General features: G+C 39.6%; 1 protein-coding gene across 1 annotated transcript in view; it reads right to left on the reverse strand.

Annotated features, from left to right (window-relative positions):
- Nucleotides 1–1,302: 1,302 nt before the first annotated feature.
- The window catches only part of tnn (tenascin N), a 43,025-nt gene continuing 31,932 nt past the window's right edge, over nucleotides 1,303–12,395 (reverse strand). Inside the window, exons 11-19 of the mRNA XM_086272147.1 lie at nucleotides 11,969–12,235; nucleotides 10,293–10,556; nucleotides 8,026–8,156; nucleotides 7,401–7,539; nucleotides 7,155–7,306; nucleotides 6,547–6,643; nucleotides 6,261–6,425; nucleotides 5,602–5,765; nucleotides 1,303–3,786 (exon numbers count right to left, since the gene is read on the reverse strand). Coding sequence (XP_086128273.1) covers nucleotides 3,637–3,786; nucleotides 5,602–5,765; nucleotides 6,261–6,425; nucleotides 6,547–6,643; nucleotides 7,155–7,306; nucleotides 7,401–7,539; nucleotides 8,026–8,156; nucleotides 10,293–10,556; nucleotides 11,969–12,235 — 1,529 coding nt within the window. The 3' untranslated portion in view covers nucleotides 1,303–3,636. The remainder of the gene's footprint in view (nucleotides 3,787–5,601; nucleotides 5,766–6,260; nucleotides 6,426–6,546; nucleotides 6,644–7,154; nucleotides 7,307–7,400; nucleotides 7,540–8,025; nucleotides 8,157–10,292; nucleotides 10,557–11,968; nucleotides 12,236–12,395) is intronic.

A 12,395-nucleotide genomic window follows, 5' to 3' on the forward strand; every position in this document is an offset into this window, starting at 1 on the left:
ATAGCAAGGCAACAGTAACTTAAATAAACAGTTATTGTAACTAAGGTATGTAAAAGAGCATCACTGAATGCTTAACATGTCAAAGCTTGGAGCAGATGGAAGGAGACCATAATGGGCGCCACTCGTGTCAGCTAAGAACAGGAAACTCGTGCTATAGTTCATACATGAAAGCATGGATCCATCATGCCTGGTACCAAGGGTTTGGTTGTTAGTAAGAGAATGCTTAATGATTCAAAAAGAGTCAATCAAGGCTCTGAGGGTTTATAGATCCCTGGTTGATAATGAGCTTTAAATAAACATTCAGTTTCCCTAGAAAGAAAGAAAGAAAGAAAGAAAGAAAGAAAGAAAGAAAGAAAGAAAGAAAGAAAGAAAGAAAGAAAGAAAGAAAGAAAGAAAGAAAGAAAGAAAGAAAGAAAGAAAGAAAGAAAGAATCCACAGTGTTGCAGAAATGAGTCAATGGAAATTGTTAGTGTTCCCGTGTGCTGTGTGACAGTGGCTATCTTGAATTTCAAATGTCTTCTGTTTTGCAGTTTCTCTCTCTTGCCATGAACTGCTCACACTCCACCCCTTTAAACAAACACCCACTTGTTACCACGGTACCAGGTTCTCTCATGGAAAAAATACATCACACTGAACCCAAGGCATAAGTGTCAAAATTCAGACAAATGTGTATGTCAGCAACCTTATACTGTACTATATATATGCACAAACGTAGAAGGGAGAGGCAGAAAGAGAGAGACAAACAGGGCAAAGTGTGTTTTCTCTCCTCTCTGTTTATCCTGGCACTGAGCAAACCATTTGCCCCGTAAAGCAATGGCAGGAACCAATCTCCTTAAAGTAATTTGCAATCACTGTGCCTGAAAAGGCCTCTCGCATCAATGAGCTTTTGTGAGACCTTTCATTTCAAAGTTGATATGAATTGCTATTCTAGAAATATTTGCTGGCAAAATTTTTGTCAGCAGCCTTCTCAAACTCTTATTTGGTTTTGATGAATAAACACTTGGGGGAAAAAACCCCAAGACATTTTTCACTTACTCATTCCAAAAGTGTTCCATTGTTGTTTGAACAGATTATATCTTATTTCAGTATCTTTTTGTGTTTAAATGGCGTGATGACCTTTTTATATCCTTTCCGTACACCCTCAGCAGCTTGATAAAAACAGCTCCTGCGCAGAGAGCCAGTGGCTGCTTCTGTCTGCAGATTATGAGATAGAGAATTGGGAAACTGCTCTGAGACCAGACAGCAAACAATCATCAGTTCCTGCAAATGTAGTTGCTCAACTCAGTATGATGAAAGCGTGGTGTGGTACCAAAGAAAGAACAGCTGAGTTTCACAGGTCAGAGTCACGCCGTAACATATTCATGTCTGACTGAGAGGTTTTATTTATGTCTTATTGATAAAATTAAGCATCAATACAAGGAAAACAGGTGAGTGATAAGCACTGAACATCCATCCATCCATTCTCTGCAGGGTTGGCCTTCCTATTGCTTTCAGAACTGTCCTAATTCTTCATGGCACAGATTCAAGGTGGTGGAAGCAATTTTCAGAGATTTTGGTCCATATTGACATGACATGCATCACACATTTGCTGCAGATTTGTTGGTTGCACATCCATGATGTGAATCTCCTGCTCCACAACTTCCCAAAGGTGCTCAGTCAGACTGAGATCTGTTGACTGTGGAGGCCGTTTGAGTAAAGTGAACTAATTCTCACATTCAAGAAAACAGTTTGAGGTTATTTGAGCTTTGTGACATTGTGTGCTTCTCTGCTGAAAGGAACTATCAGAAGATGGGTATGCTGTGAAGCTTTTTCAGACCATTCCATATAAACCCCAGAGGTGGTTGTGTGGGAAACTCCCATTAGGTTAGCAGTTTCTGAACACTTAGACCAGCTCATCTTGGACCAACAACCATGCCACGATCAGAGTCACCTACATCAACCTTTTCTTCCTTATTCTTATGCTCGACTTCAGAATTAACATGTTAAATGCATTGAATGGCTGTGTGATTAGCTCATTAGATATTAAAAAACAGTTGAATGGGTGTATCTAGTCAGTTGCTCGGTGCCTGTATTTCCCCAAATTAACATGAATAATTTATTGTAAAAAAATACAAATTAGCTGAAGACAAGATTTGTCTCCAGAAAGTCCTTTAATGGAGCACTTCAGGTCCAATGAACAGGCAAAAATATAATTAAATAAAACTGAAAAGAACTAATAAGTCCATTACTATGCATATATACGTAGACAAATCTATAAGACAAAGTTAAAGAAGCATGCATCAATATGTCTGCATAAAACTTAATGTAGCTTCTAGTGTGGCTGCAGATTTTTGGGGGGTTGCTATGTATCTTCTTACAGCAGTGAAACACCCAAATATACTGAATAACTATAACATTTTGTCTGGCTTTTCCATGGTAACATATTCAGTTTTCAAAGCAACTCATTAAAATCTGCAAAGCAAAAAAAGGTTTAGTACTACTTGCTTTCCTATATCCCATAAGGCCATCGCTATATTGAGATGAGAAAAACAAACAAGATTTTCACATATAAAAAATGTTTTAGTTTTATTCCCTGAATGATTGCATTAATATGAATGAGCAGCTATAATGTCAGCTTGAGAATACAATTAGTAAATAAAATATGGATAAACAGGTTTTTACTTCCTCATTTCTGACCTTCAAAGCTGATCCTAAGGATTAGCTGGAAGTTAAAAAAAAATCACAATAACTTTTAGGGGAAAGTAATGTGTGAGAGTCACTGACTGCAAATCAAATAACTTCTGGCAGATTAGGAGAAAAGTTGATTGATGTGCTCAGTCCTTGTCACCTAAACCAAGTTTGTAATATAAATGTGTAAAAAAAGAAGAAAAAAAGAGAAAAAAGTAATCAAGTAAAGTCAAAGTCAAAGACGTATTAATAACTTCTGTCAGCTTTCCAGACTGAAAAACTAGAGTATGGTCATTATGCTCCCGAGGATGGGGCAAACAAACTTCATTCCTATTGACATTTGATAAAGGCACGTCACATTGATGGATATTAGCTGTCTCGGTCATCTGAATGTAAAGCAGGAGCACTTTGGCGTCTCTAGACAGCCATCCGTTGTTACTGACGGCCTTGTCCCACACAAACTGATGTGATGTGACAGTGTTAGAAGCACAGTGGCAGTTTCATGCGACGAAGCCAGCTGGCTTCACAATCAATAAACAGGGTGCTAACTCTAATAGTCTACACCTGATCCACGAAAAAACCCAACAACAGACAAGCTATTTTTGTTTTCTACCATGCACTCAATTTCTTTGGAGGATGTGAAATAAGCAAATATAACACAAGCAATATAAACAGGTTCAAGTTTGAGTGATAAACAAAACCAATTAATGTCAAAAAAAGTCAAAGGACGTTTGTCATTTGCCACTTTCTTGCAGTCACAGTAAATCTTTGAATTTCTATGAACAGATATTAAGGTATTCGTTTTTCTAAAAGGTGTACATATTGTCCAAGATTTGAGACACACAGAGAGGGAGACCAGTAGGTATTCTAGTCTAGAGTATTAAAACATGCATGTGTACATATGTACAGAAACACCAAAAGCTTGTGTGATGTCAGGCTGATGGGGCTGATGTGGTCACAGGCGCTCTTCTATTTCTTTTGGAGTTTTGTGTTTCTGCTTTTCTCCCTAGCCGCCAGCGATCGCCTCTTCCTGCTGGACAGGGCTCCCACAGGTCGGATCTTCATCTCAGAGAAGTCGAGGGATGTCAGGTGGCCCTTCCACGGTTCCCAGTTCACCCCCTGACAGCAAAAACAGCAGATTGAGAGAGAAGCTGATTGGGGCAAAGTAGGGAAGAGGAAAAATGCCGTATGTTTAGACAGGAGAGTCGTAATGAAAGGGGGAGACAGCGAGCGGAGAGATCGAGTCGCGAAAGAGGCAAGTGGCATGACAGGCAGGCGGAATGACATGCAGTAATAAATACCTACCGCTGCTTCATTTCATGTGAGTACAAACTTGTTTTGACTGTTATTGCATTTTGCCGACAAACATTGCAGGAGACATCTGCAACGGCAATATTATGGATGAAATCTCGACAAGAGCAGAGAAATCCCCTGGCATTTCCTTCGGTATCAGTCTTCCTTAGACATAATAACTGTTGTTGTTACCCGAGCAGCCTGGTAAAAACACTTATGGTTTATAGCTGGTGTGAGAAATGTGTTTTCTTATCACTTCTGATGGATGTTGGCCATTTCTGCTTCACCTCAACAATCCAAAACAAGTAGAAGTGGGCTGGGGTGAAGCTGTCTTTGATTGCTGACCAGGGAGCAGCCTCCCAGAAAGCTTTTTTTTTTAGCTTCTTTTTGTTCTTGTTGTTTCCATATAAGATGCTTAGTAAAGATCCTAAATAACAGGGATGTGTTTTTCCTTCACAGCAGTTAGTTGCGGTACTTGTGTGTTGTTTTAAATCCTAACAGACAAGGTTGTAATATATACTGTGAAAAATGGTTAGAAAGGCAACTAAAAATGCATCTGATCTTCAAAATGGAAATGGAAAATGGATTGCATTCAAAGAGCTCTTTTCCAATAGTTTTGGCTGCTCAAAGTACTTTTACACCACAAGCTGCATTCACCTATTCGCACAGTGGCCACTAATACAGATTTATGGATAACCTGCTCTGCATCGCGGGTCACAGCTGGACAGTAACTATGAAATTACATATTTTCAGACTGAAGAGGACTGATAAATAAAAAGAGTAAAAAAGATTTTTGAAATCCAAAAGTTTTCTTCAGTATAGTAAAACTCCTAAACTGTTTAGGAGGCAAGCTTTCAGTAATGTTTGCCATAAACATAAAAATGTAATGGTAGAGATGGACTGATGGGACTTGTCCAGAAAACCCATGTTGTTAACTGGTCACGGTCTTAGGGTAATTACAGTGTTAATACAAGTCTATTATGATTCCACCAACTGGTGAAGCGGTATGGTATAACGATCATACAGTAAAAGTGTGACTTAATGCAGAGCTTAGATTTTATGTTGCCCATCTGGACAAATGGAGCACAAAAGATAAAGGTGCTAGATTTTGTACAGCAGATGAGCAGTATCTTCAATCATGACCTTAAGAAATATGAGTCCAACAAAGAATATATGCAGGCCCTGAGAGATGAATCTGGCCCGAACATCAACATTACTGAAGCGGTGTTGGATCATCTTGACATAGAATGGAACAAAAGGAAGAAACATCCAGAGAAGAGCGTTGAATGATCTTCAAAAACACCCAGAAAACTATTTCTGAAGGCTACTTAAAGAAATGATAAAAACGATTTCTTGAATAAAGGTGTTCAGATCAAATATTAATTTTCAAGCTCATTAGCAATGCACTAGCTGTTTCTGCATGTATGAATGTTTGCACATTTCAATAAATCACTGCACATATTTCCCATTTTCATTAAAGAAATATAAAGAAATGAGTCTCAAGACATTTGCACAATACTGTTGATTTAAATATGCGTGTGTGTGTTTTTGTGTATGCTATCCAGAAAACTAGAAAATCAACACTGAGTCCAATAAACCAGAGTTTGCTGCTGCTGAGGTGCTACAGTCTCATTCACTTACCATGCTGTGCCTGGTTTCACCCCATTTGCCGTTAAGGTTGGCCAGGTGGCAGTTTTTGTACCACCAGGCGCCACGGTGACTCAGAGCACAGTTGGTCAGGGCAATGTCATTATCTGAATCAATGGTAGTCCAGGGGAGGCCTTGGTGGTAGGTCATGGCATCACCTGGGGATCATCGAGAAAATTAGGATTGCACCGTTATTACCGTAAGATGGAAGAAATTGAATATAATGCCAAACTCAGGGTGTTTCAGTTCTGTAGCACATGTTGTTTCAGCACACTGAGTTATATGTAGACACAGCATAGCTCTCGCTGTGTGTGTCTGTGTCTGCCTGGCTTCAAAGCCCACTTAAGCCTTGCTTTCATCCCTATATAGATACTGTCTATAAGTGACTGAATGTGAGTTTCTGAAACAAATATCCCACCTACTGTTGGGTACATTTCTTTCTCAGCATCCTACAGCATGACCGGTGGGGTGCCTCCCGCTTGAAACCCTTCTATTTTCTGACCCTGTCTGTTTCATTGCTATTTTCGCCATCCCCTTTTGGCTATAACTCATTCCATTGAAGTGCCACAGAGAATATAATTCTTGAAGGCTGTTTGATTTGTCTGAACAGCCTCAGCCTTTTATGTTGCCTATAGTTAAGGAGGAAGAGTCACCTGCTGTCCCACTGTATTTGCCAATGGTGAGCTTGAACTTCTGCTTGACTGGTGCAATCTTAAAGTTGTCGTATACAGCATACGCTCTCTCTGAGCCCACACCCAAATCAAACCTCAGCTCATACTGAGTAGGAGTGTTGGTAAGCTCGTATATTTTATCGAGACCTGAGGGAAAACACAAGCAGAGAATTTCAAGAACACACTAGACATTCCTCTAATGCTCAAATGTGCATGTTTATGCCTGTCTGCAGAAAAGCCCTCTTTCCCAAAACACTGAAGTGCTCACCAATCCAGAACTCCTCGGTTAAGTTGCCAAAACCTGCAATGTACTGCCTCCAGCGTTTCATAAAGTCCAGCTTGCCAATGTTACGGCGCTGAAGCACCTAAAAGTGGAAAGCACTCAAAGTGTTACACAAACATTTCAAATGGTTTGTTCTAACTATTTAGTGCTATCATTAGGGAGCTGAGCCCAATCGATACTGGATTTCCAGATTTGATGCAGAAAATACGTCTTGGAGTCTAATAAATTTTTATACACATAACCAGCATTGGGTCAGTTTGTTCACCACTGTTTCTTTGTTATTCAAAGCGAGACTAATACAGGTTGCCAGCATTGACCAGCCAATAAACTGATCAGCCTTTATTAGGGATTCCTTTGATTTAGCGTTGCAGCTTCAAACAGGCATGGAGCTAAAAATCTAAACTGAATCAGGTGAGACCATTTTAGTCCCATGGCCCATTCAGACTCCAAAAGAAATGAATCCACTTCCCATAATACAACCCAGGAGCAAATAAGTGACACGCACATGCCAGTGTTCATGTAGTCACTCTCATTGTTAGACAAAAGTTCCACACCGTGAGCTTCTTTATTGATATCATATCAAAAATTCCTACCAGCCAGCCGCCTCCATCAGTGTCCATGTCGCAGTAAGCTTCTATAGGTTTGGAGCGGTCATTGTTAATATAGACTGTATAGACACCATTCCTCTTATTGCCGTTCTTCATGATCTGAACACAGTCCATGGGGAATGGGTGCAGGAGACCAACTGGTGACGGGGATGTTGTGAGAAGATTATTAGAGTTTTTTTCATACCGATGATTTTTAACAGAGTACGAGATGTTAAGTGACGTGGCACAAACCTGTTTTGAAGATGGTTTCTACCACCTTGCTCCTCTTGTTGCCCCTGTAGGCAATAATAGTGACAATGTACCTCTTCCCCATCTCAAGACTTGATGCAGCAAAGCTGCTCTCACCGGCTACAAGCTGCTTTTCAACAGTCTGATGAAAACATATAACAGAACACTGAATATAATAGCATCACATTATGGATTTAACATTTCGGACTAAACAGAAAAGTAAATTGTGTTAGGTTTAATTACTTAGATCTCAATTTTAAAAAGACACCAAACAGCAACAAAAGAAGCTGATTACTACCAGGTTTGCTTTGTTTATTGCCACAAGAGGTCAGTGTTCTACAGAGATTAAGATTAACAAGCACCTTTAGCCCCAGTCAATTTCCCAAATGTCATTTAAATGACTGAGACTAGGAGAACATGTTGCCCAGAGATTCTGCTTATAACCAGTACAGAATAAGAGGAATCATCCTTCATCCTTCACCTTCAGGTCTTGTTTTTTTTGCTGCTAAAGTTACACAAGAAGTGAAAACAACATAATATGTGAGAAATTGTGCGTTTGAATATTATAAGTGTGAATACCGTGCTCTATGGTGCAAACTCATCGGTGCTAATCATTATGGCGACTTACCTCCGTGTTTCCCTCTTCATCCCTGTAGGTGAGGATGTAACCCTCAATGTCAGCCAGAGGAGGAGTCCAAGTTAAAGAAGCAGAGTCCAGCGTCACATCTACAGCCCTCAGATCCTTGGGAGAATCAATGTCTGGTGGGTATGAGTGCAAATCAAAGTGGATTACAGCTCAGCAGTCATTTAGTCATTAATGCATTTGATAATATCATGTTTTCATTTGGTAAATAAACGTGTGCTCCATTTACAAGCCTTTAGCCCAAAAATTTAAACTGTGAAGAACAAATTAATGATTTCTATAAACAATAGGTACTTTTACATGATTTTTACTGATAATGTTAATCATTCGTCTGTCTATTATTTTCCTCTGTGAACCTAAAATGTAGAGCTTTTGATTCAGGCCGATTAAATTGGCAATTTAGATTTTCAGACTTTCTCCACATGAAGCACAACACAAGATATGACAACCATCTACCTGCACAGTTACAATTTGCCTGTGCAGATAAGCTAATACTTGTGCTTTCTCATTTAAATGCTTTGGGAGTTTGACCTGAAGCAGAAGCTGAGATAATTTGTCTGACACCGAGATGCCTGTTAGAGCAGTTGGAGCTTTAACCTCCCATGGATCAAGAAATTAGGGGAAGTCTATGCCACCATAAGGTGCAAAATCATCCCAAACCATTTTCTGTTTGTATTAAAAAAATTACTTCTTTTTTTTTTGTAAATAAAAGGGCAAAACAGCGTGAAGAGTGACATTTTGAGCAGCACCTTGGGTATCATAAGGAGAATGAAACGCTCCTGACAAATCTGTGAAACAGTTTGGTTCGAGACAGCTTTAAATGACATAATAATGGTGCTTTTTACTAGGTCCAATAAAGTCACAAATATAATAACATGTTCCTTTATGTGTCCCAGATGATATCGTTTGACACAGTAACGCTCCTGTTTGAACACAGCACCACACTGGCCTTCTGCCCGCTGACGAGTTACGACGAGAAAAGTTTATCATCCAAAACTCGGTCATTTTCTGCCTAATTGAAAAAGACCCAGCTTTCACTCAGTGCTCCCAGATGATTTTACAGATCATCTGTGAATCACAAAGATGCCCCTGTTGTAACACGATCACCACATGCTGCTGCTTTTTACTTCAAACTAACCTCTGAGGCCCGCCATGTGACCTGACCTCCCAGGCCTCTGGGAATCATATTCCAGTCAGAGAGGTGGTCTTCGATACTTTAGAGGTTCCAAACAAACAAATATTGACTCTGTGATTGCATGTTAGTTCATTTAAAAATCTCCAGCTATACTTAATCTTTGATCCCTCTCAATACCAAGCTATGCCAAGAAGTACAACTTATACTGTTTGTCATCAGAAAGAAATGTAAAAAGATTTCTAGTCAACTCCACAGCAGTCAAGTCGGTGCAAACTGCTGGTCTCTTCATCAGAAACTCACTGAGTTTGAATGATCTGCAGCTGCTCAGAGAACGTGATGCCTTTTTGCCTTTTTTTCCAACCAATAAACCCCCAAAACTAGGGCATATGTACTTTAGTAATAATTTACTGGTCTCAGGTTCGGATCTTTTTATTACCGGTATAAAAGCAATAACATGTTTGAGCTTTTGCATTTGAAAACACCTGGGACTGATTACTAAAAGAAGGTACTGATGGACCCTTTGCAGCTTTTCATGTCTAGTAAGAAAGAATACTAAATAAATTGCTTTTGGATGAACTACAATTTAATGGTGTCTTCCTCTGCCTCTCTAGGAAATTGTAAGAAATTCTGACTGGTTGTTTTTGTGCAATACTGCTGACACATAACAAAAGGACACTCAAATGTTGCTGTTCATTATCAAGGAAATAATCTTGAGCTGCACCATTGTTTATTCTTTTGGGCATTCTCCATCTTGCCATGAAGTGTCATAAAATTTAGTTGGGTAGATTTTTGGGGGGCTTTCTCATCCAAACAGAGAGTCAGACCCACAAACAGGTAAACACTGTTTAAAAGTAATGGGTATTTTCAGCATTTACAGCCAGTTAAAGCTCAGAGTTGGCTCATGTAAACATTCAATTAAGGACTACTTTAATAGGAGAAACTGGTTTTGCAACATCCTGCTGCTCTGCCCAAATGCATCAATGTATTTAACAGTAGAACCCAAGCCTGCAACAAATTTAAGAGAAGAAAAATGACCCTTTTCAATGTTTCATAAGAAAGAAGAGTTTCAATATCGCCAAAAGGGGGGGAAAAATCCACTTGTTCATATTGTATTGACCTGTCTGTGCTTTTGTTGAAATCTTCCTGGTTGCTTTGTCCCCCTTGACAGCCCAGATGTGGACAGTGTAGAGAACTCCAGGCCTCAGGCTAGTCAGCATGTAAGAGGTCCTGTCAGACCCAACAGGGATTTCCTCACTAGAGCCCTCAGAAGAGGTGTAGGTAAGGATGTAGCCATCAATTTCTGCCTGGGCTGGATCCCATGACACAGTGAAGCTGGATTCTGTTTCATCTTGGGCTAAGAGGTTAGCAGGAGCATCCAGTTCTAAAGGAAGATGTTAGTAGAAGAGGTTTACTGCACTACTCATGCACATTTCAAGAACTGCTTGTGCAAACTACAAGATGTGTTGTTTCATCTTTCACTACATCAGGGGGATGAAACAACTTAGCTTGAATTTTCTACAAGCATTAGTATCATGATTGTGAGTACGTGATGAATACTGATGTTTTTTAAGTTCACTTTGTCCATTTAGAAACCTGCTGGTTTGCGTCACATTTCACAGGCCCAAAGTGGTTTAAAGGAAATGATGAGTCAGGACTTCAGTTAGAAACTATTCAGCTCCTAAGTGGTCTCTTTAACTGTGTTTTCATCACATCTAAAATTATATCTACTGATTCCTGCCTTAATGTGGTCTGATGATCCACTTAAGATTTTCTCTCGCCAAACAGGTGAATAGGAACATTCAGTTCTGTACAAAAACATGATTAAGAGCATAGAGAACAGAATAAAGACAGATTTGGGGGCAAATTACTTGATTTTTGTGAAGAGGATTAAAAATTTAAATTTAACTGCCTGTTTGATTGTCAGAAAGGAGAGTACTTATTACTTGAATATGGTATTTATATTTGATGATGCACTGAGATTTTTTGGTCAAATATTCCTCTGATATTGCTGAAAATGTCTTGTTTTTCTGTCAAGAAACATTTCAGTTTCGGATCTGTTTTTTCCTATGTTATAGGTCCAAGGTGCTGTAGTTTGAAGAAGAAAAGTGCTCGTGATCATCGCAGTTCAAAAACTGCTGACATACATTATGTCATGACTGAAAATGGCTTTAAGAGAACTCTTCAATCCATGCTTCCCTTGCAATCAAAGATGCTGAGAAGCAAGTGAAATTAACATACTGTTGAATAAAAGATGTTGAGATGAAGTTCTCCAATATGCTGGCTAACCTGAATGGATCTGAGTCTGCATGAATCAAGGAAGGGTCCTTCGACTGGAAAGGAACTATAAAAGGAGCAACTGCTCCGAATAGTGAGCATAATAGTCAATGGGAAAGAGCAGGCCAGAGTGCCTCCCTGCACTGCAGGCATGACTGACTCAGAGGAAATCGCTGGGTTGTTCCAGAACATGCTGTGAGCTGGCACATGACTGCTCAGGAAGAGCTGAGGTAAGTTATTGGGGAAAAAGATGTCTGGGCTGCTTTCCCCCTTATTGACCCAAAGAAGTTGGCAAGTAGATGGATGAACTGATGAATGGATACATTGGAAAATTGCTTTAAACAAACAAGCTGATTCTGATTGGTCTACCATCTGAGAGACATTTTTTTAAGGTTTACAAGGAGGTTGACTTGCTGTCTTTTCAGAAAAGCTGTAATTATGGGGCATCTGAAGCTCTAGGGTATTAAACATGAATTTACTAGTCAGACAATTTGTTTTAACAAAACCGGCATCTGACACCTGTCTCAGCTTGTGTTGAGATCTTCCTGCTGGCTTTGTCTCCCTTGACAGCCCAGATGTAAAAAGTGAAGAGGAGCCCAGGCCTCAAACCAGTCAACAAATAATCAGACTCATCTGCCCCCACTGGGATTTCCCCACTAGAGCCGTCTTCAGAGGATGTGTAGGTTAGCATGTAGCCATCAATTTCTGCCTGGACGGGATCCCATGAAACACTGAAGCTGGATTCTGTTTCATCTTCTGCTAAGAGGTTAGCAGGCGCGTCCAGTTCTAGGGGAAGATATTAATACACAAACTCTAATGATGAATATTACAGTCATCTGGAATATTATGGGTGACAAATTAAATTAATCTAAAAAATGTGAAGGAATATAATAAATCCAGTTATTTGGTTGATAAACCTTGTGAAAACTGTATGTCAAGGTGACGG

The sequence above is a fragment of the Aulonocara sp. 'chitande type north' Nkhata Bay genome, linkage group LG18, assembly GCF_057382095.1.
Source record: "Aulonocara sp. 'chitande type north' Nkhata Bay isolate Kocher_YH1m ecotype deep benthic linkage group LG18, A_spYH_male_GT1.1, whole genome shotgun sequence".
Lineage (NCBI taxonomy): Eukaryota > Metazoa > Chordata > Actinopteri > Cichliformes > Cichlidae > Aulonocara > Aulonocara sp. 'chitande type north' Nkhata Bay.